General features: G+C 36.0%; 1 protein-coding gene across 2 annotated transcripts; it reads right to left on the reverse strand.

Moving 5' to 3' along the window:
* Positions 1 to 2,769: 2,769 nt before the first annotated feature.
* LOC115986911 (RCC1 domain-containing protein RUG3, mitochondrial-like) lies at positions 2,770 to 18,714 on the reverse strand. Of its 2 annotated transcripts, XM_031110280.1 has the most exons (6): positions 18,153 to 18,714; positions 16,915 to 17,054; positions 5,755 to 5,949; positions 4,227 to 4,355; positions 3,975 to 4,130; positions 2,770 to 3,305 (listed from the first exon to the last, which is right to left on the reverse strand). In XM_031110280.1, exons 1-6 carry the CDS (start codon positions 18,668 to 18,670, stop codon positions 3,112 to 3,114), a joined length of 1,332 nt encoding a protein of 443 aa, XP_030966140.1. In that variant the 5' UTR covers positions 18,671 to 18,714; the 3' UTR covers positions 2,770 to 3,111. The 2 variants fall into 2 exon arrangements, with proteins under 2 accessions (XP_030966140.1, XP_030966141.1); XM_031110281.1 differs by lacking the exon at positions 5,755 to 5,949.
* Between the last annotated feature and the right edge of the window lie 5,473 nt (positions 18,715 to 24,187).

Here is a 24,187-nt window from a genome sequence, read left to right on the forward strand (position 1 = left end):
AAAAGTAGTAGCAAAGGATTAACTCCATGAGTGGAAATTGCAGTGCTTGCAGTGCTCGTGCTTGTGCTTGTGCTTGAGCTTGAAGCAAAAGTTGTATTTGCAGAGGACGCCATTGTTGGCTCTGATACCGTGAAAGAAGTAACAGATTCTAGAGAGAGTTTTGAGAGAATCCAATAATTTGATCTTTGGTTATTGTTCACACCACAATAATGATTACAAAGTTTAGATATTTATACAAGGATTAAGCTAACCACCACTGACAAACCAGCGGGAATTAAGCTAATGTAACTAACCTTTTAATGGACCAATTACATTTGTACACATGGCCACTAATCTCAACTAATTCATCCACTAACAATGTATAGTAAACTACATGTAGCTTTACAGGACTTAATCTAAACTACATGTCGTTCTGGTGTGCTGTATATCAATTTGTTGTTTCTTTCTTCTGCTCTTTGCCTTCTATTTTGACATTTTATGCTACCAAAGACTTCTAGCTATGGCATTTAAATTTATAGTGCAAGGGGAAAACTATAAATTGTGGTGTGAAAGACAAGTCCATCCACCACCACTGTGGAATTAGGTGTGTGGTCAGCTTCTAGTAACATCATCCTATGAAATGGAGAACAAAATATTTGTTGTAATTGCCGAAGCACCTTATCGAGTTGGGCTTTAACTTGTTGAACGAGATTCAATGTTATCCCCCTGGAAAGGTGAGGAAAGCTTTGCACATAATTTCATTGTGGCCATGTATGTTTTGAGGTGATTAAGCGGGACTTTGTGTCATCAAACACTTCAAATTGTGGCATCTTAATTATGGAGGGTAAAGGGAAACCCATGATTAGTGGGTGAAAGGCAACCCACGAATACTTACATGGAGAAATGAGAAGCACCTAAAGGTCTGTCGGGGAGTGCCAATGGGAGGACTCTTTAATGCTTATGATAGCAAAAAAAAGTCTAAGACAGTACCTGCCAAGAGGCTGTATTTGAGATTTTCCATTGTAGGGGTGTACACAATGTAGAGTGGTTTGGGGGACAAAATGGCCTTATGCCCTTTTCACCCAAATTATATAGCCTTATGCCCCCCTTCCCAAACTAATTAAGGAAATGCCCCTCTTTTGTAACTCGATTTTCTCAAAATTAAGTTTTTAAAAAAAAAAAAAAATTCTAAAGCCCTATAGTGACGTTTTTAAGGACCTATAGTGACATTTTGTAACTCAATCTCTATGAAATCGAGTTACAAAACGCCACTATAGGTCCTTAAAAACGTCACTATAGGTCCTTAAAAACATCACTATAGGGCTTAACTCAATTTTGAGAAAGTCGAGTTTCAAAAGAGAGGCATTTCCCTAATTAGTTTGAGAAGGAGGCATAAGGCTATATAATTTGGGTGAAAAGGGCATAAGGCAATTTTGTCCGTGGTTTGGGGCCTATTTTGCAACATGCAGTTTCCCCATATCACTTGCCGCATAAAACCTTAATGGCGGCGATGACCAAATCGGTTTAGAATGTTAATCCCTTCAGGGTGTTGAGGAATACAAAACACAAAATCCCATGTGAGACTCCTTGCAAGTGTACCAGGGTCTTATGCATTTCGAGGTAGTCAAGCAAGACTTTTATGCTGTTGAAGAATTCTAGCTATGGCATTTAAATTTAGAGGGCTAGGGTCAACCTATAATCTAAGTTGCGGAAGGCAGGTCCTAATTGATTTACCACCATTGTGGATTTAAGAGGTTTAGGAGGTGCATTGTTAGTTTTGGTAGCATTGTCCTATGAAATTGAGGACAATATATTTGTTGAGGTTTACGAAGGACCTCATAGAGCTGGGCTTCAACTTGTTGAGTTAGAATCAAGATGATCCCCTTAGAGTAGTGGGGAAAACTTTGCACATAATTTCATATGAATGCCTTGCGAGATACATTAGGGCCTTGTATGTTTTGAGGCAATTGAGCATGTCTTTTGGGTCTTCAAAGACTTTGAACTATAGCATCTTAATTTTGGAAAGTAAAGGACAACCCATGATCTTTGGTGCGAAGAGCAACCCACAAATACTTAACGACGAGAAAGAAGTACGTAAAGGTCCATCATGGAGTGGCAATGAGAGTAGTTTCCAATGCTTATGATAGCAAAAATTTATAAGAGAGATCTTATTAACACAACTAGTCAAGATTGTCCACACTAGTGTACACGGTGTGGCACAGTGAAATTTTGGGCCAATTTTGCCACCAAACCGCAATGTGCAATTTCTTTAAATCCCTCACTACATCGCCCCTTAATAGGGTTAGTGATTAAATTGATTAGGTGTAGTTTTAACAATGCGGTGGGGTCAGTTAAATCGATATTATATATAAATACACACATAATAGGATTAAATTTATAGGTGTGGTGGGTCAGGTTGTTTTGTGCACCCCTAGCTCATTCTTGTTGGTTGAATAGATCACTCTAGTATTTAAGATTAGGGTTTGAAATTCGAATAGTAATACCTCCATTCTATTCCATTCCAATATGAAAGACATTACCTTGATTTCATTCCATTCCATTATTGAATACCTCCATTCCATTATGGAAGCCTGGTTCCATTCCGTTCCGTTATTGAAGACATTACCTTGATAATAGTGGTAACCCCCAAAAATTGAAGACATTACACCGTTTTTTTTTTACTTGCCATTGAAAGTTGAAGCTGACCATAACAAAAACATCCAATTCCGGGTAACCTTGAAAAATACCCAAGGAGAAACCCCATAGCAAAAACACCATATGCAAAGATAATGCCACAGAAAATATTTGGCAATAACATTAGATTTCTAATGTTTGCATCTCTTTGTGTGTCAGTTGCAGTGCAGCATAATTCTGAGACAGATGAGTTTCCATATCCTGTGATGCAGCTCAACATACAATTAGTAGGAGATGCAACCTCTTGCATTACGAAACCAATATCCACCTCAACTTGTCACGGTATTTCTCTCATTTGTAAAGCATTCTGAATTATCTCAACATTAGAAATCTACAAATACATTTCCACCCTTGCTTGCGCTCTGTTGCAAAAGTTTCTTTCATATTTATTGAAACTTCATATTTTGAGAGAACCTCCCAGCCAAGAGACTATTGTTGTTACGAAGCAGACCTCATAACCAAACACATGGCATGTGATGCACCTACAGCAACAGATAGCACATTGGGGGGTCCCAAGCCATCATCCTCCGTTAAAAACTTAACTTCGACAGGAGATGGTTGTACCTCTGGAAGCCCAGGAACTCCTAACTGAGAATCTTTGGCATTCCCCCACATGTACAACTTCCCTTTATCTGTTCAAATAAACAATGACACCACTCTTATTCCAATATGGTACATAAATTAAAATAATACAACAAAAATAACAGATATAAAATAGTTCAATCCAAAGTCAAAACAATGTGCAATGAGAAACTACAATTTCATGCCCAAGGTACTGTGGACTGCTCCAAACTTAACAATTGGGTTCGGTTCTTTCTGCGTGGGTGTGTTAGCTCCAAAAAAAACTTCTTATTCTACAACTTTTTTTTGCATTGCACGTCAAGCATATTACATGTCCAAAGATTCAGTTTTCAGACAGTTCTGTTATGTCTGTTTGATGTCAAAATTTTAAGTGGAGAATAAAAGACGAAATTTGATGGTAAGGAGACCTCCATAGGAGAGACAAAATGTGTTTTCCCAAATTCCCGGTTTCATTTATTGTGATACATCCTACTTTTACTTCCTTGGATTCTTCTACATTTTAGTGAATTTTAGTGATTTGACTTAACTTTTTTTACCCAACTTTCGGGCCTGAGCTTATTCTTATTTCTCCTTTTTCTTTTTTCCTTATTTTTTGATGTGTTGTTTTTATATATTCCCTATGTACTTGGGGTTGTGCACCTTTGTGGCACCTTTTAATAAATTTTACACTCATCGAAAGAAAGAGAAGATGCTACCAAAGAATTCAAGCCTCGCCTTACCAGTTACAGCTGCTGAAGATGAACCTCCACAAGCAATATAGACAACATGCTCATCAGATAAAGCCTCTATCACTACAGGTATTTTTTGATTTAGGATAGAAGAATGACCCAACTGACCATGTCTACCATAGCCCCAAGAAAGTACTTTACCATCATCTGAAATTATGCAACATAAATCACTATTAATAGCAAGTAACATATAAAAAGATAAACACTTTCTGCAACAATCACGAGATTAAGTAATCACTTTACCAGTTAATGCAAGGGAGTGATATCCACCACTGGCTACCTGAATGACACAAACATCTTCAAGGCTAGGAATTGGTTTGGGTTTCCAACCACCAACCTTATCACCTCTTCCAAGCTCATAGTTGGAGTTTGCTGTGAGAACAACCAAAAGATGCTACTTATTTGAATAATTTTTATTCATGAAAGTGAATATATAATTTCAGGAAATCTTTTTCATACTCTCTCGTTCTCTCTCATATGAAGCAGCCATGGAAAATTAATTTTGTTACTTTGCAAAGTCATCCATCCAAGATTTATTTTATCAGATCAACATGTGGAATCCAATTAAACCAAAAAAGGTAAGGTTCTAAAGGTCAAGTTATAATTAGTCTAGGGTCAAAACAGTTTTTTGTTTAATTTTTATTTAATCGGTAATTTTCAGTTCTGTATTCAACAGAAGAACTGTAATTTTGACAATTCCAGTGAATTAGAGGTATTTTGGTGATTTACTTGAGTCTAGAATTATTTACTAGATTCTAAGTATCTTAGGTTTATTTTCTGTCAGTCCAAGTTATCGTTTTAGTTTATTACCTTATCATGCTTTCAGTTTACTAGTCTTCTTAGGAGTATAAATGGAGACAATGCCCCAGGTCAAGATGGGTTCACAATTGCTTTCTTTCAAACTTGCTGATGTTATTAATTCCATGAAAAATGTATGTTTAAAAAAATCTTAAATCCTACTTTCTTTTTCTGTGGCATTAATTCCTAAAAAAGTGGGAGCATTTGAAGTGAAAGATATTTGAGCAATTAGTCTTGTGGGCAGTGTCTATAAGATTTTGGCAAATGCGCTAGCAAACAGGTTAAAAGGTGTACTGGGCGAGATTGTGTCTAATACGTAGAACCCCTTCATTCAGGGGAGACAAATACTTGATTTATCCTTATAGCCAATGAGTAACAGGATAGTCGTTTGTGGTCTTGTAGGTTGGGGATCTTATGTAAACTTGGTGTGGAAAAGGCTTATGACAATGTTAATTGGGCTGCTTGATTATGTGGTTTCGGGGAAATATGGAAACAATGGATATATTTTTGTATCTTTATAGTCAAATATTTCGTGCTAATAACTACTAGCACACCCACAGGTTTTTTTCTCTAGTAGTTGGAGGTTACATCAAGGGATCCACTTTTCCCTTTAACATTTGTGGTTGTTATGGAAGCACTGAGTAGAACTACATGGTGACAGAATGATATATGTTAAAAAAACACAGCTATAGACATGATTTCAATTCTTTGTGGTGCCCCATATCTGTGATTCAATCCCCAACTTCCCCTTCCCCACTATCTACCTATCAAAAGAAGAAGAAAAAAAAAAAGAAAAACACCGCTGTAGGAATTAAGGCTTTGTTACGTTGAGATCACTACTTTTCGATCATTTATTTCACTACTTCTTTTAGAACCCAAAAGAACACACACACACACACACAAACACACATAAACCTAGAAGAATTGTCATAGAGAGAGTAAAAATACACAGAAAAAGAACTTATATTCTCACCTCCCCAATTCCAGAGTTGCCCCTGCTCGGTCAGCGCCATTGTGAAAAAACCCCCACAGAAAACGGCAGTCACAGGTATAGGTAACTCTTTTACTTTGGAAGGAATACTGAGTCCACCTCCTTCATTTGGGCCCCGGTTAGGACCAAGGCCCAATCTACCATCCCCTTCATCTCTACCCCAAGTATAGAGTTCCCCTAAATCCAAAAGAACATTAAATGGATATGTTACAAGTATATATATATAACAATAAAACCTACCAAAACCTCTTCTAATTCAAAACTAATTGATGCAGAGCATGTTTTCAAAAAAAGAAAGGGAAAAACAAAGATAACCCTAGCCTTCACCACCATTCAAAAGAGAAAAAATCTCATAAGAAAATTATCATTCCAAAACAGTTCATGGAGCATTTTTTTTATTGGGCTTCTAGGAAAACATCGAAAAGGAAAGTTTTCTGAGAGTTTCGGGTATGGGTGATCTGATCTTAGGTCAGGTTAACCTTAGTGATGATGGGCCATTGACAAAGGGTTCAACGGTGGCTTATTTGATGCATTCAGGGTGGGGGTTTTCTGAGGAGTTTTTTCAGTGTGTATGTGTGTGTGTGTGTGTGTGTGTGTGTGTGGGTTGGGGGGTTGCTGGTTGATTTTGGAAGTTGTTTTTTTGCTAAGATTCAGACCCAAAGAGGAGTGAGCTTCAAGGGGGTGGTGATGGACTCCTCTCTTTGTTTGGAGGCAGCAGTAGCTTTGGTGGTGGCAAATATTTTGTGTGGCATCAGGATATGATATGGTTTTCTTGTGATTTCATAGGGTAAGTACTTCACTTTGAGCAAAGTCATCTAGTGGTCTGGATTTTTGTTTTCTTTCCTGATTGTGGTGGGATGGATTGGTGAGGGACTGACAACTGTGGAGAGCGGCAATTCTAGTGGTTTTGTTGGAAAATAGGACCAGATACCAAGTTCCTGCAAAACATGTTTGCCAAATAAATATGAAAGGAAACATGACGTAGGACAACCACACTAACAATAGAACAAAAGATAAACCCTAGGAGTCAACACCTAAGGGCTGCTTGGAGTCAGCACCAAGCAAACTGGAGTCAGCACCAGTGAAAGAAAACACACGTTTATTTTTAATCATTCTCAAAAACTATCTTACAATAATCTGAAAAATTGTTTAAATAGCCAACAATAAAAAAACCCTAAAGAAACCCTAATCATTAAATGTTCGGGATTGCTTAATTTCAAGCCCAATAACTAGTATGCTCCATCCATAAGGCCACAGGCTGGGCCGTCTTCTTTTTGCTCTTCCTCCTATACGTGTGTGTAATTGGGGGCTTGTACCTCGTGTCCGCACCAACTCCCCCCGGGTGAGAAGAACTCGACCCCGTCGAGTGGAAATCTGAAGAGCTCTGATAGTACTCCAGCAAATCAGGATCCAGTCGCAATAGCTCATCTCGAGTAATCCACGTGCAATCAGAATCTGGTCGCCCTCGCCACCGAACTAAGAAACGGTGAACTCCTCCATCCCTGGTAGAAACAATCTGCTCATCTAAAATAGCATCAATAGATTCTTTATGTGCATAGGGCAAATTTAAGGGTAAAGGAGTGGAAATAAGGGCATCAATAGGATTAGGCAAAGACTCATCAAAAGGGGTATCAAGAATAGTTGTGGGGCTTTTATAAGTAACTAGATCCTCAATATTAAAGGAGGAGCTAATACCATAATCATAAGGGAGGTCAATGACATATGCATTGGGGCCCATTCGTTTCAATACCTTGAATGGTCCGGCACTACGAGCCTGCAATTTCTTAACGGTCCCAGAGGGAAACCGTTCAGGTCGAATCCGAATCATGACATAATCCCCTACCTGAAACTCTGCATGACGTCGATGAGTGTCAGCATGAATTTTATATTGAGAATTACTTGCCTGAATTTTTTTGTGAATCTCATTATGCAAATCATGAATATGTCGTGCAAATGCCTCAGCAGACTCAGAAATCCTAACATGTGGGGACATGGGCAAAAGATCTAAGGGCTTCCTAGGTGTATATCCATGCACAACCTCAAAAAGACTAGCACCTATAGACCTATTGACAGAGCTATTATATGCAAGTTGGGCTACTGGAAGAATAGAATCCCAATTTCGATTGGCTTCACCCACTAGACACCGAAGGAGGTTGCCTAGACTACGATTAATCACCTCAGTTTGACCATCAGTTTGAGGATGAAATGTCGTGGAAAATTTCAATTTGGTGCCCACTAAATGCCACAAGGTCTTCCAAAAATAACTCATGAAGCGAACATCCCTATCAGACACTATGGTTTTGGGAAGACCATAAAGTTTGACAATCTCATCAAAGTAGAGTTTTGCAATCTTAGAAGCATCAGAGGTCTTAGAACATGGTAGGAAATGAGACATCTTGGAGAAGCGATCAACAACTACTAGAATGGAATCATGCTTCCTAAAGGTGCAGGGCAAACCTAACACAAAGTCCATACTCACATCCTGCCACAGGCGATCTGGCACAGGTAGAGGTGTGTACAGGCCAGTGTTTTGCTTGTGATGTTTGGCTAGTTGACATGTACGACACTGACCAACTATCTTGGCAACGCCCCTCTTAAGACTAAGCCAATAGAATTGACGTTCCACTTTCTCAATTGTCTTGTTTCGGCCAAAATGACCTACCAGGCCTCCCGCATGTATTTCCCAAACTAGGAAATCTCTCACTGAAGACCGAGGGATACATAACTTGTTAGCCTTGAACAAGTACCCATCTTGAAGGGTATAATCATCCAAGATTGGTCGTGGGGCATTCCTGAGGCTAGTGTAGAGGTCCCCAAAATCTGGGCATGACTCATAATCATCCTTAAGTCATTCAAACACAGTAACCTTAACACTCATGATGAATAGCAAAGACACCCTTTGACTTAGTGCATCAGCAACCTTATTCTCAATTCCCGCCCTATGCTTCACTACAAAGTGGTAGCGCTGCAAAAATTCAACCCAACTACCGTGCCTAAAATTCAGCTTCTTTTGGGAATGGAGATAGCGCAAAGCTTCATGATCAGAGTAGATAACAAATTCTCGAGACAACAGGTAATGGCGCCAATGCCAAAGAGCTCGAATAATGGCATAAAACTCTTTGTCATATGTGGAGTACTTTTGCTTAGCGTCATTCAACTTTTCACTAAAATAAGCAATTGGGTGACGCTCTTGACTAAATACTCCCCCTATACCAATACCTGAGGCATCACATTCCACCTCAAAAGGCTTGGTAAAATCAGGGAGACGCATGACAGGTGCCTCAGTCATCTTTTGCTTTACCTCATTGAAAGCTTTAGCAGCAGCTTTAGTCCAAACAAACTCCCCTTGTTTCATGCAATCAGTGATGGGGGACATAAGGGTACTAAACCCCTTGATGAATCGGCGATAAAAGGAAGCGAGCCCATGAAAGTTTCGAATTTCATGGATATTTTTGGGCTCGAGCCACTCCACAATCGCTTGAATCTTTTGGGGGTCGACAGAAACTCCCTCAAAGGACACTATGAAACCTAGGAAGACGACTCTATTAGTGAAGAAAGAACACTTCTTGAGGTTGCCATATAGACTCTCCTTCCTAAGGGTAGTACAAACTTGAGTTAGGTGGTCTAAGTGTTGTTCCCTAGACTTACTATAGATGAGGATGTCATCAAAGTACACAACCAAGAATTTCCCCATAAAAGGCTTGAGCATTTGAGTCATCACTCTCATAAAGGTACTAGGAGCATTGGACAATCCAAAAGGCATCACCATCCACTCATATAAACCATCCTTTGTCTTGAAGGCAGTTTTCCACTCATCACCCGAACGAACCCTAATTTGATGATAGCCGCTCTTTAAGTCTATCTTAGAGAAGATCATTGCTCCAGCCATCATATCTAACATGTCATCCAATCGGGGGATAGGAAATCGATATTTCACAGTGATCTTGTTGATGGCACGACTATCAACACACATCCGCCAAGTTCCATCTTTTTTTGAAGTTAAGAGTGCAGGGACCGCACAAGGACTCATGCTTTCACGTACAAAACCCTTCCTAAGTAGTTCTTCTACTTGCCTTTGCAACTCGGCATGCTCTACAGGGCTCATCCTATAATGAGGCAAGTTAGGTAGGGCCGCTTCGAGCACAAAATCTATGGCGTGTTGTATGTCACGCATGGGTGGTAAATGATCGGGGAGTTCCTCAGGGAAAACGTCCTTAAATTCCTGGAGCACTAACCTCACTTCTTCAGGTTGCTCCTCACTGGTCTCTCCACGTAGTTCCCTGGCAACTAAGACAAACACAATGGACTCTTGAATTGCTACCCTTTCAAATGCCCTTGGACTTATGATGTTCAGGCCTTTCGCCTTTGGTGCTTCTGTCTTCTTGCTCATGTCAATTGGCTTGGGTTTCAAAGGAGTGAGCACAATCTTCTTACCTTCAAACATAAATGAGCAAGAATTGGATCGCCCATGAAGGGTGACATCCAGATCATACAGCCAAGGTCTACCTAAGATGATATGCCCTACATCCATGGGAATTACGTCACACCATATTTCAACCTTGTAGGTGAGGAATTGAAGTGGGACAACACATCTTTCTTTTATGGCTATGGAGGAAGTATCCACCCAAGAAACTTTATATGGGTTAGGGTGTGGGGTCAATTTCAAGCCTAGGCGGGAAACAACGTTAGAAGACACTGCATTAATGCAACTTCCACTATCTATGATAACCTTGCAAATTTTGTCTCCACACGTAGTGTAAGTTTGAAAGATGGCACTCCTTAGCCAATCATTAGCGTCTCTTTGCTCTGCCAAGGCACACCTTACCACATTCACTCTAGGGACACCAAAGTTCTTGGAGTCATCAACTTAGGGAGAAATGGCTCTAATGCATGCGAGATAGCTAGGATCATCTTCCCATTCTGCTTCAACATCTTGGGTTTCTTCAACATTTGGATCATACACTAGCTCCTCAACATCTTCTACCTTTTCATCACCCTCTTGAATGACAAGGGTCCTAGAGGGACATGTAGCAGCAATGTGTCCAACCCCATTGCATTTGAAGCATTGGAAGCGAGATCCTAATCTTGAAGGCTCATTGACCACACCTTTTCCCTTGTCCTCTTTTTCTAGTGGGGTGCTATTGGGGTTGACCTTAGGGGGTAAGGCAAGTCTAGGTTTGCTACCAAAAGGTTGAGGGTTGGCGGGAACACTTCGGGGCTCAGAACGTCGCCAAAAGATAGATTTGGATGCTAATTCACAATTCCTAGCGAGGTCATATGCTTCTCTTAAGGTAGTGACTCATCGGGTGATAATCTCGCCTAGTAGGTTAGCATTTAAACCTTTCTTAAACCTATTGAGTGTGACAACCTCTTTCTCGACTATTCGAATTCGCCTCTTGAACTCCTTGAACTTTTCTATATACTCAGCCACAGGAGCAGTGCCTTGCCTTAGGCGATCCCATTCCTCAAGGAGGGAGCTCCTATAAGTTGAAGGAAGATAATTCCTTGAGAGTGCACCCTTCATCTCAAGCCAATCAATAATGGGGGGCTCATGTCGTCGCCTAATGCTATCCTCAAGGTCCTCCCAGAAAAGGTCGGCTCTTCCAACAAACTTCATCCTAGCATACCTCACTTTCTTATTCTCAGCCCAATGGTAGTAGTCAAAGAATTTATCCATCTGACGTAACCAATCAGTGAAAACCCATGGGTCCAGGCAGCCGGCAAAGGTGGGTGCTTCTATCTTTTCCTTGAACATTCTATCATCATAATCCCTAGGGTCATTGTGATTATAGTGATCATGTTCAAAGTTTGGAACCCTATGAAAGTAACCGTGGTGATTTTGCCTAAGCAGGTTATCTCCTTCATGGTTAACGGTCTCTCTTTGAGATGCTTCAATTTGATCAACCCTATCCATTAAATTACGGACATTTTTTGCTAGGTCATCTATGGTTTGCTCTAAGGAGGACCTAGACTCAGAAGTGGATTGATGTTCAGAGTTTGACATGATGCGACCACTACGTAGATGCATGCACACTATATTTATGAATGCAATTGAGATTCACAAAAGTTCAAGTAACCAATTCTCAATTTAAAATTAGGGTCAGGCAAGAGTGCATGTGAAGAAATTGCAGCCAAGTAGTGACAGAGTTCACAATACTGAGAGATAGCCCAAATAAAAGTCAATTTTCAATAAGCACCACAATTAATAATGAGGATCAAATATTTCAATTTTTTTTTTTTTTTTTTTTTTAGAATGGGTACAAAGCACAAATAATAAAATAGCTAATTTGGGCACAAAATGGGTAGGCCAATAATATATGGTGGGATATGCACATAAAAAATATAAAGATAATATTTCAATGAGACAAAACTGAATCCACCAAAAAGAGAGTAAGAACCGTACCCTTGTCCGTAGCTAACTTACTGCACTTGGTTCCTCATGTGAGTGGATCTAATAGGACAAAATGGATCTGTGACAAAAAAAAAATAACAACTTGCCCATACGTGCAATGGGCTGGCAGCAACATCACTTTTTTTTTTTTTTTTTTTTTTTTGCAAAATAATAAAACTACACTGCTGTGATGGACTTAAGAGGCTACAGACTTTAAAACAACTTCAAATGACAGACTTTAACAAAGAACACAAGCTACGCTAAAGAAAAGAAAACACAGAAACTAAAAGAGACAACGTGATTGGCTCGGCGATGGACGGCGGTGCTAGTTGTCGACGACAGCGGCGGCGCAAGACGGGGAAGATTGCAGCGACGAAGTGGCAGCTACCTGTCTCGGGGCTTGCATCAGCGGTGGCTTGACGTCCTTAGCGGTTAGCGACAGTGGTCAGGGGCGAAGACGATGTCGACGGCGGTGGCTGATCTGTCTGCAGCTGGTGGCTGATGGGCTGCGGTGGCTGAGGGTTGATTTGTGGGTCTCGACTGGTGGCTGATGGCTTGCGTGGGTTCTTTTTTTTTTTCTTTTTTTTTTTTTTTTGGGCTTGTGGGTGTGGGTTCTGTGATCAAAGGCGGACACGGATGGTGGTCACCGGCTTGGGAGGCGTCACTGGCTTCTCTGTTGGCTTGGGGATGAAAAACTCATGTGGGGCTGCGGGGTATACACGGATTGCCGGGGCTGATTTGGGCTTGTTCAAGATCTCATGGGGCAAATACTTGAAAGGTACTGACATATTTGGCTGGCTTGCTTTTTGATGGTTTTGCTTTCTATTGGTTGTCTACGGTTGTGTTGTATGGACCGGAACCTAGCTCTGATACCAAAACTGACATAGGACAACCACACTAACAATAGAACAAAAGATAAACCCTAGGAGTCAGCACCAAGCAAACTGGAGTCGGCACCAGTGAAAGAAAACACACGTATATTTTTAATAATTCTCAAAAACTGTCTTACAATAATCTGAAAAATTGTTTAAATAACCAACAATAAAAAAACCCTAAAGAAACCCTAATCATTAAATGTTCGGGATTGCTTAATTTCAAGCCCAATAACTAGTATGCTCCATCCATAAGGCCACAGGCTGGGCCGTCTTCTTTTTGCTCTTCCTCCTATACGTGTGTGTAATTGGGGGCTTGCACCTCGTGTCCGCACCAAAACATCAAAGAAAACCCTATGGGTTAAGAGTGCCTCAAATTCCAGCAGATTTTTCCAAAGATTGCACAGATTTTTCTTTGAAAGATTTATCAAAGCCCTTATGTCTTATGCATGAGTACTCTACTGACTTTGTCAAAGGTACAAGTTGTCTAATGAGCAACATAGGAGATGCTGAGTTGAAGATAGATGCAAGTGATCCAGGGAAGCTTGAAGTAATGCAACAAGACTTGAAAGAGATGGAAACTGTTGATGAAGTAGTTGAAATTGAAAAGGCAGGGTATCAAAATTACAAGGCAGAAGTGAAGACTATGCACTCGAAGCATCTTATTGCCAATTTCATGTTGCCTGCCAAAGCAGTTTTCTATTGCCTACACCAACTTTTCAAGATATTGATTTTGTCATTCCTGAAAAGTTTAATGGGTCAATAGAATTGGTGGGTGTATCATTATCATCATTGGTGCCACAAATGAAGAAACAAAAGAAAATGATGTACTTCAAGAATCCAAGATTCTTTTTACTTCAACACTTCAAAACTCGAGGTCGAGTTTTCTCCAACCAAGGGAGAATGATGCAGGAGGCAGTGAGAAGGATTTATTATATTTTATTTGATTTTATGTATCAAGGGCAATTTTGTAATTTCTTAATATTTTGGAGTGGGCTGTGTTATTAGTCCATTGGGTTTTATTTAAGTTTAGTTATTTAATTTGGGTTTAGTATTAAAGCCCAAGGAGTCCAAGTCCAAGTCTTATTAGGGTTTTAAGAAATCCTAGTTCTAATAGGATTAGTTTTAGTCTTCTATTTAAAGAGTTGTAGTATTTTCTTTTGAAGTGGAGATTAATAATATTTTCAGATTTTTAGAGCTATAAGCTTGTTACAGTTAGTGTGATGTAGAAGCACTGTTCACAGTAACCCAAATCTTAATTTTCACCTTTGTTTTCATTCCTAAAACCCTATTAAACCTTGTTTCCCTTGTCCTATGTCAGTTTGGTATCAGAGCAAGGATTTGCAACATGTTTACATGATAGAGCGTAGGTGATTATGAGCAAGACAAAGATCATCAAGAGGATGCATTTGATTGTGGAGCTTTTGCTACGGATGACTTGGAGAAGGATGAGGAGGTTACTTCTCTTGTTTCTGTAGTGAGACGTATTTTAGCAGCCCCTAAAGTAGAGGAAGAGGATTGGGGGAGAACTTCAATTTTTTAGATGTTGGTTCATTGTGGAAACCAAGCAAAGAAGCTTATTATTGATGGGGGGAAGTTGCACGAATGTTGTGTCATCTTCCACGGTTGAACACCTTAAGCTTCCGGTTGAACCTCATCCTCAACCATACAAAGTGGCTTGGATAGATAACACCTCTATTCTGGTAACTTATAGATGCCTTGTTTCTTTTTCTTGTGGTATTTATAGTGATTCTATCATGTATGATATAATTCCTATGCAAGTTACACATATCCTTCTTGGTTGACCTTGGCTCTTCTTTTTCTTGTGGTATTTATAGTGATTCTATCATGTGTGATATAATTCCTATGCAAGTTACACATATCCTTCTTGGTTGACCTTGGCTCTTTGATCAAAATGTCCAACATAATGGGAAAGAAAACACCTATGCTCTAATGGTTGGTGAGAAGGAGGTTGTTTTGAAACCTATGACCTTAGGCAAGATGGATAAATATAAAGTATCAAAGCCAAAAGTTATTGAAGGAAAAGATCTAGAAGCTAAAAATTCTGGTGTAGCAACAATGGCTACCAAAATAAAACCTGGCTCTGATACCAAGGTTTAATAGGGTTTTAGGAATGAAAACAAAGGTGAAAATCAAGATTTTGGTTGCTGTAAACACTGCTGTGAATGGTAACCATGAACAGTAAATAAATATAAATTCCTAAGAATCACTCCTAGGATTCCCTGGCTTCACACCTAGGAGTAGTCTGCATCACGCAAGCCGTAACAAGCTTATAACTCTAAAAATATGAAAATATTATTAAACTCCACCTCAATAGAAAATACTACAACTCTTTGAATAGAAGACTAAAACTAATCCTAGTAGAACTAAGATTTCTTAAAACCCTAATATGACTTAGACTTGGACTCCTTGGGCTTTAATACTAAACCCAAATTAAATAACTAAACTTAAATAAAACTAAAATAAAACCCAATGGACTAATAACACAGCCCATCCAGAAAACATAAAATTACTAAAATACCCCTAACAGTTAAAACTAATTAAAAGTCTTAGGACACCTTTTATATGTCTTCAATGGTTGCTGCCATGGTCCTCCATCAGCTTGTAATCATACTAAGCAAACAAGAAAAACTCTTATAAGAAAATTATCATTCCAAAATACTCTGCCTAAAACACTACCTGGAGACTTTGTTTTTATAGGGCTTACAAGAATACATCAAGAAAAATACATCCCATAAGATACTCAACAGAATTACATCTCATAAATTCAAATACGGTGTCCCAAAATGGAAAAATCTGAAATATTCCCTAGATAGGAAAATATCCTGGGGGAACCACTAATCCATCCATGTCAAAAAAGAGTATAATTAATGAATGGTACATCAATTTAATTGTCTGTGTTTGTTATCATGTGAGTGGGAATGACTTTGCACACAAAGTTTGTGATCCATCTAGCAATAAATCAATGCTAGGCAATATATACAATTTCTTTTTACAAGTAAAATTTCATAAGAAAGCTAGAAGGGCACCAATCATGTACACAGGAAGTGTACAACAGAACACCAAAATTAAATGCTAAAAGTACATCAATCAATCAAATCAAGCAAAGCAGTAAAACAAAACATCCCTGAAGCATTAATCCACTCAAACAGAGTCTTAAGGAACAAAAGCTTCAGTCAACCCTCTAAAGTCCAAGCATTCCTCTCCCGCCAAAGAACCCACATGAGGCAATGGGGTAGCCATAAAATAATCCAAATCTCATTGTTAAAACACCAGCTGAACTTTCCTTATAAAAAGAACTAGCTAAAAGCTCCACAACACCTTTAGGCATAACCCAATACACCCAAATCAATGAAAAAACTATGTACCAAAGCTCTCTACCCACCGTTCAATGGAGAAGTAGATGATCAATGATCAATAGTTACCTAATCCCTCTTGCACATGCAGAACCAATCTAGGACAACCATTCTCTGGTTCCAAAAATTATCACTAGTAAGAATTTTCCCCAAAGCTGTTGTCCATACAAAAAAGCTGACTTTTGTTGGAAACTTGGAACTTTAGACTTTCACAGACTCTTCCAACGGAAGAAGTGATGAGAAGGTGAGCAACACATACATTGATTCAACATCGATTCTAGAAAGCAACCAAATTCAATTGACTTAAAGCTGTAATTCATACATATCCAACTCTATTTAAATGGACTCAGTTTAAAGTTATATGGCTATGTTCCCAGCCATAAACTCCCAAATTATTAATTCCCTTAATTATCAAACCAGAACCTCAGATAATAAACTATTTTAATAAAAACATACAAATCACTAATTAATAATAGACAACCAAAGAATTGTTTTAGCTGACCTGATTCCGTGATAGCAGCAGTATGTGTCCCACTGGTTGCAATATGATGTATTTTCGCACTCCAAGAGCCTTCCACCAATCTAGGAAACAGTTCCCTATGATAAACAGAATGTCCAAGTGCACCAAAGCCGCCATAACCCCTGCAAACTTCATGTTTAAATGTAAAATCATCAAGTTACGTAGACCAATAGCAAGTTTAAGCCAAGAAAGCAATCCCAACATAGTCAAAGAGTATTCAAATTACAGTAATGACTACAAGTACAATATTATCATGTCAATCAGTTGCAGTGTTGTCAAACCTATGATGAACACAAACAACAACAGGAATAAAATAGAACATTTAAAGGTCACTGACCCTAATGTTAGTCGTGGAGCTTGTTAATGGTTGTCAATAGTTGGATATCTGTTGCTGGTTAGTTACATTTCTGTTATAAAGCTGTTATAGCTGTTGGGTTCAGTTAGCTGTTAGAATTTTGTTCCAGATCTTCTTGCATATATAGCAATGCACTTCAGTCAGTCTAATGCATTGAAATCAATTCCAATTCTTCAGTAACTTGGTTCATTGATTTCTCTCATTTGATTTCTCTGCATAATCTCTTCGTTAACAAATTTCTTTCACCAATTTGATACTAAAGATTCACAATAAGCCCTCGTATTAGCCAACCATCTTTCACAATGCCTACACAACCACAAGTGCAATACGATTCTACACATTTCCATGATGCAGCCTTTCTGTATTATGCAAGGATTGAATCAGTAAGGTAGACTCATCAAATATCAGGGCAGTTTCAAATCTAATTTCCTAAAATCAAACACATTACTCACAATAACATAGGCAAAGTTTACGAATTGACCAAAATACACTGTTGATCCCTAAACTACTTTAGCACATGAGTGATTTAACCCCTGAAGTTTAAAGTGATCACTTTTAGTCGCTAACAAAGTTAAAGCAACAACATGTCAGTTTTGGCACTAGAATCGTGCTAAATTTTAGAGACCAACAGTGTATTAAAGCCATTTTAAGTTTTCATATGGTTCTCAAATAGTCTGCAATAACATTACCTAAACATGAAATTGCAAAGCCTTATACACTGGCAAATGTGTCAATCACTACCACATTACACTCATATAAACAGTATAGTCAAATCAACATCTAACGCAAACCCCACCAATAAAATCAGAACAGAAATGCCCAACAGTAATTCTAAGCAAAAGGGTATTTTTTTATGTGTACACACCAAGTGAAGACCTCTCCAAGGGAGGTGAGAGCAACAGAATGAACCCCACCAAGAGCAACAGACCGAACAGAATCCAAATGGGGGTTCAAAGTGGGCACAAAAAGCGGATTCTCGTGGCCAAACCCGAGGCGGCCACCGTCCCCTTTTCCCCAAATCCAGAGCTTGCCATTAACGAGCAATGACGAGTGGAACAGCCCACAAGAAAGACCCACTTCCCCTAATGGATTTGTGGAGGAGACACGGCGGCCCGGTGTTGGAGAGAGAGCGAATGAGGATTGAGAGACGATGAGATTGGCGACTGGAGTTGGGTACAGGCGTATTTCTTCGATGCCGCCGCCGAGTTGGCCGGAGGCGCCTTTGCCCCACGAGAGGAGCTGAAGGGTTACGGTGTCGGTTTGGTCGTCTTGTTCTGGTTTGTATAAGAGAGGGACTTTGGTGGAAGAGGGTTTAGAGGAGAGGTGGCGAGTGAGGATGAAGGTTCTACTTCTGCTGTGACAGTGACGAAGTACGAGGGACATTATTCTTGCAAATGCAAATGCAAGTTAGTGAAGCCTCTCACTGACTTCACTTATCTCTTCAGGGTTTTACACTATTCCAAGTTATTATAAGCAGTTGAGCTTAATTAGCATCTCGATTAGGAGTTCACAGTGGAATGAGTTTTTTTTTTTTTTTTTTTTTGAGAAACAAAAATTAGGAATGAATGAGTAAATTATAAAAGAATAGAATTGAATAAGTAAATCATTTAAGTAAAGGAAATGGATAGAAAATAAATTTTAAAAAGAATTGAATAAATTAATTATCTTTATTTGGAAGTTTTAAAGAAATACAAGAGATGAGTATTCCGTCCTACTTATTCATTTAAAATTGTTGTTGATTTTGCTTAAACCTATTTTATTCTAATTTTTAATAAAATAAAACATGCAGTGATTTTTGTTGAGTAAATATATGATTGATTTTTTATCTATTCTCTATATATTAAGAGGATTCAAAATTTTAGTTATGGTTTTGAAAAAGTCAAAAATACCCTTTATCTAATTAATAATATTTATTCTTAAAAAATAAAAAATAGGGTTAAAATTGTAATTCAACCAAAACAAAACTGCCAAAGAAACTTTTTTCCAAAAAATTAGCACACTTTCTATTTAAATATATCCCATGTACGTTTAATACATTTTTTTTTTCCCTAAAAACTAGCACACACTAAACACAGTAGTTTACTCCATTTCAAATCCTAAATTTTAGTTTCTTAAAAATCCCTTCCTTTATAACCTCACTAACAGTAGATAAATTCAAATTGAAAAATTACATTAAATTCAAAATAAATAAAAAAGAGCAAAAATAAATCCTCACTAGTCTATATATCATATCATATCATATCATATCATATCATATTATATATAATAAAAGTTGGACTTAGATGTCGTGGTTGCGCCACGTGGCTTCACCAAATTGCAGGAATTTTATTAAATTTTTAGATTTTAAGAAAAAGTATATATAATTTTACTTCTCCTATAATTTCTATATAATAAAAGTTGGACTTAGATGTCGTGGTTGCACCACTAGGCTTCACCAAATTGCAGAAATTTTATTAAATTTTTAGATTTTAAGAAAAATTATATATAATAAAAGTTGGACTTAGATGTCGTGGTTGCGCCACGTGACTTCACCAAATTGCAGAAATTTTATTAAATTTTTAGATTTTAAGAAAAAGTATATATAATTTTACTTCTCCTATAATTTCTAAGTGGATAAAAATCATAATTTTTTTCAAAAAACCAGCAATTTTAATTTCTCTTATAATTTCTAAACTGATAAAATTTATAATTTGATTTTAATCCAAATTCTATCTTAATTTGAGTACAATCCAAATTCTTCATCTAAATCTTTTGTTTAAAAAAATAAAAAAAATAAAAAAACAGCAACATGTACACGTTTAAGTTGAAAAAAAATCTTAATTAAAAAGTTTATATGATTTTAATTTCTTCTATAATTTCTAAATGGATAAAATTCATAATTTGATTATAATCCAAATTCTTCATCTAAATCTTTTATTAAAAAGAAAAACCTTCATTAAAAAAAAAAAAAAAACGGCAACATGTACACGTTTAGATTGAAAAAAAAAAATCTTAATTAAAAAAAAGGTTGGCTGCCCCAAATTGCAAGAAATTTATAGATAAAAACAAAACCAAAAATAAATAAATATTAAGCCTTATGTATATCACTATATCCTATTTGAATTTGACCATAATTGAAATACTAATCCGCATCAAATGCCACTTCTAAAACTAATTAGATAAGTTTATCAAAAAAAAAAAAGAAGCTAATTAGATAAAGCGTGTATATAAAAAATTCTAATTAAAATGAATTACAAGGACCAACAAAGCTAATTTGATAAAGCCTAAGACACCTAAACAAAAAGCAACATGTACACGTTTAAGTTGAAAAAAAAAAGGGTTGGCTGCCCCAAATTGCAAGAAATTAATAGATAAAACCAAAAAATAAAATCAATATTAAGCTCTATGTATATCACTATATCCTACTTGAATTTGATCATAATTGAAATACTAATCCGCATCAAATGCCACTTCTAAAACTCATTAAATAAGTTTACCCAAAAAAAAGAAAAGAAAAAGAAGCTAATTAGATAAAGCGTGAATATAAAAAATTCTAATTAAGATGAATTACAAGGACCAACAAAACTAATTTGATAAAGCCTAAGACACCTAAACAAAAAGGAGAATAAGCATTTTTTTTTTTTTAAAAGCAACATGTACACGTTTAAGTTGAAAAAAAAAATATTAATTAAAAAAAAAGGTTGGCTGCCCCAAATTGCAAGAAATTTATAGATAAAAACAAAAAACAAAATAAAATAAATATTAAGCCCTATGCATATCACTATATCCTACTTGATTTTGATCATAATTGAAATACTAATCCGCATCAAATACCACTTCTAAAACTAATTAGATAAGTTTATTAAAAAAAAAAAAGCTAATTAGATAAAACGTGAATATAAAAAAATTTAATTGCAGAAATTTTTTTAGATTTTTAGATTTTCAAAATATATATAATTTTTCTTCTTCTATAATTTATAAATTGATAAAAATCTTAATTTGATTACAATCCAAAATTTTCATCTAATCCACATAATCCTTATTTTTCAAGTGTAGTGTATTATAATCTAAATTCTTCATCTAATCCATTCAATCCTTATTTTTAAGGTGTAGTGTATTATAAAAAATAAAAATAAAGCAGTTTTAACAAAACATGTAACTTACATTAAAAAATAAGTGTTTTGACGTAAAATTTTAAAAAGAGATTAAATTTAGTTGGTTTTCTTCTTTGAAAAGTAAATTTAGTTGGTTGGTGCCACACAACTACAACCTACAATTGTGCCTATCTAAATATTATCAACAAAGCCTAAAATAATAGGATAGAAAGAAAAGAAAAAAATCCAAAGTATAAAATATTAAAATGTGTAGTTGTGTAAGTAGAAGTATAGCTAATCCCATGAATTTAAAAAAATAAAAATAAAAACCACTTTCATTGGGAGGATATACACACGAAAGGAATTAATAATAAATTTGTTATCTACTTTTTTCAAATATATTTTGTTTTAATCTATTTATTTTTTGAATGAATATCAAATTTTTGGATAACCAAAAAAAAACTAATAACGTTAACAACTTGATATTTACCGTATATTAGGAAAAAAAAATTGTAATTAACGTTAATAACTTGATTGTTATGGTATTTGATTTTAAATAAATTTATTCTTTTTTTTTTTCCTTATAACAACTTCTTTACAACTTAAAATTATTGTTTTAAATAGAAATAACTTTTTAACATTTTATTTTTTGGGGGGTTGAAGTTTACCATGGTTGAAATTTTGTTTGTTGGATAAATGTAGGGATGATTATGGATAATAGTTTTATTATACCATGACTCTCATCTTTAGATTTTTAGGTCACTATAAATAATAAGGCCAAATTCATAATTTATTTTATTAATATTTTGAATGTCCAAGTATCTATCAATTTTTAGGGTTATTTTTTTATTTTTTTTTTTTTTGTCAAATTCAGTCCCTCTTCGCTTCAAAAAATAACTTCCCAATTTCTTATTAATATTATTCATGTTGTTTTTTATTATTTTTTTCAGTGAATTTTATTATTATTCATGTTGTTTTTTATTTTTTTTCAGGTAGTTTCATTGAACTTCCGAAGCACTCGATCAAAAGTTTTTCTCAAAAAAATTTCTTGAAGTTTATATTTACACATTTTGTTTTGATAGGGTGAAATTTGGTGTCTCTCCCCTCACTTTCAAAGATAAAAATTTAATTCTTACGTAAGTTTAACTACTTTTATTTTTTAATGTTTAGTAATTTGGGTTGTTCATAATACTTAACTATTACATTGAGGTTACCACTTAAATATGCTTTCAATTTTTTTTTTAATTATTGAATTCAAGGTTTTTCATTTAAATATGCACTTGAGTTTTAATTAAGCAAACTCCCTTTATATTTTTAAGGCATATCCTTTTATATTAACTACATAATTATCCACCATATTCCATTCAATTAATTTTGGACTTTTTTTTTTTTTAATAAAAACTTAATCTTACACAATATATATTCATTATATAACTTAAAGTCACTTTATTTATAAATAAATAAATAAATAAGAGAGAGTAAAAGATTACTTTATTTTTATTATCTATTTAATTTTAATTAATATAAAAAAAAAATTTCATTAATTTACACATGATTCTTGATTAAACCGTGCATCGCACGGGCATAATATTAGTATATATAAAACCGAAACTTTTGAAGCTTCCACAATTTTCCACATCAGCACAATATTAAAAAAAATAATAATATATATATATATATATATATATAAAACCAAAGCTTTTGAAGCTTCCACAATTTTCCACATCAGCACAATATTAAAAAATAATAATAATAATAATAAAACCTTTTTAAAACCGAAACCAATTCTACCACTATTTTATTTTCCTTTTTTATTTTAGGTTTTATAAACCGGAACCCAATTCTACCACTATTTTATTTTTATTTTTTATTTTAGGTTTTATACGCTTTCTCTCTTTTGCTGTTCTCTCTAGCCTCTGCCTCTCTCAATTCTCAAAACCCCTAAACCATGAAGAAATCTGGTAATAAAAACTGAATTTGGGTTAGATTTTGTTTGAACTGAGGTCTTTGGGTTAGAATTGATTTTGTTTTTGCTATTTGCGTTAGATTTGATTTTGTTTAGGATTTTTTTTGGGTAGAAGAGATTGAAACGGCGGTGTGGCCTCTCTGCAAACTGTTCTTCTTCCCTTACGGATAAATCTCTCTCGGTTCTCAATAAACCCTTCTTCTTTTACTCTCTTAGCTGTTCTTTCTGCCTCTCTCAATTCTCGCAGGTCTTAAGATCATGCGTATCCAATTTATTCCTCCCTCTTTATCTTTCTAAATATTTGTTTTATTAATTTTTGTTGGCTTTGCTTCTTTTTGTTGATTCCTATATTGAATTACTGTTGTTGTGTTAGTAATATTTTCTATTCAGTTTCTTTTGCTGATACTGTCGTTGGGTATTGTTAGTGCTGCTTTTGTTAGGTTTTTGCTAATATTGTTCTTGGGTATTGTTAATGCTACTTCTGTTAGGTTTTTTTTTTTCTTGGATTTAATTTTGTGAATTCTTATCTGGGTTCATGTGGCTACCACTTAGAAACTTGGTTTTAGGGTATAGTTTCTCTTCTAGATATAAATTCGAAATTCACAAGGAATTTTAAATTTTAATTTGAACCAAGATGGAACCACAACAAACTTTGAGATTGTGTATTTGAACTTTTAGGGAAAACTGATCTTTGGGTTTGAATTTTTTATGATTCATTTTGTGGTGGGTTTGTGCTTTGAGATTAGAGTTTGGTATTGGTTTCTTTTGAATTGTGGGTTTGGGTTTGATTTAGAGGTGGATCTGTGAATATGAGGTCATATGTTAAATATTTTTACTGATTTGGTAGACTATTGGTGGTGG

This window comes from Quercus lobata, chromosome 4 (assembly GCF_001633185.2).
Source record: "Quercus lobata isolate SW786 chromosome 4, ValleyOak3.0 Primary Assembly, whole genome shotgun sequence".
Classification (NCBI taxonomy): Eukaryota; Viridiplantae; Streptophyta; class Magnoliopsida; order Fagales; family Fagaceae; genus Quercus; species Quercus lobata.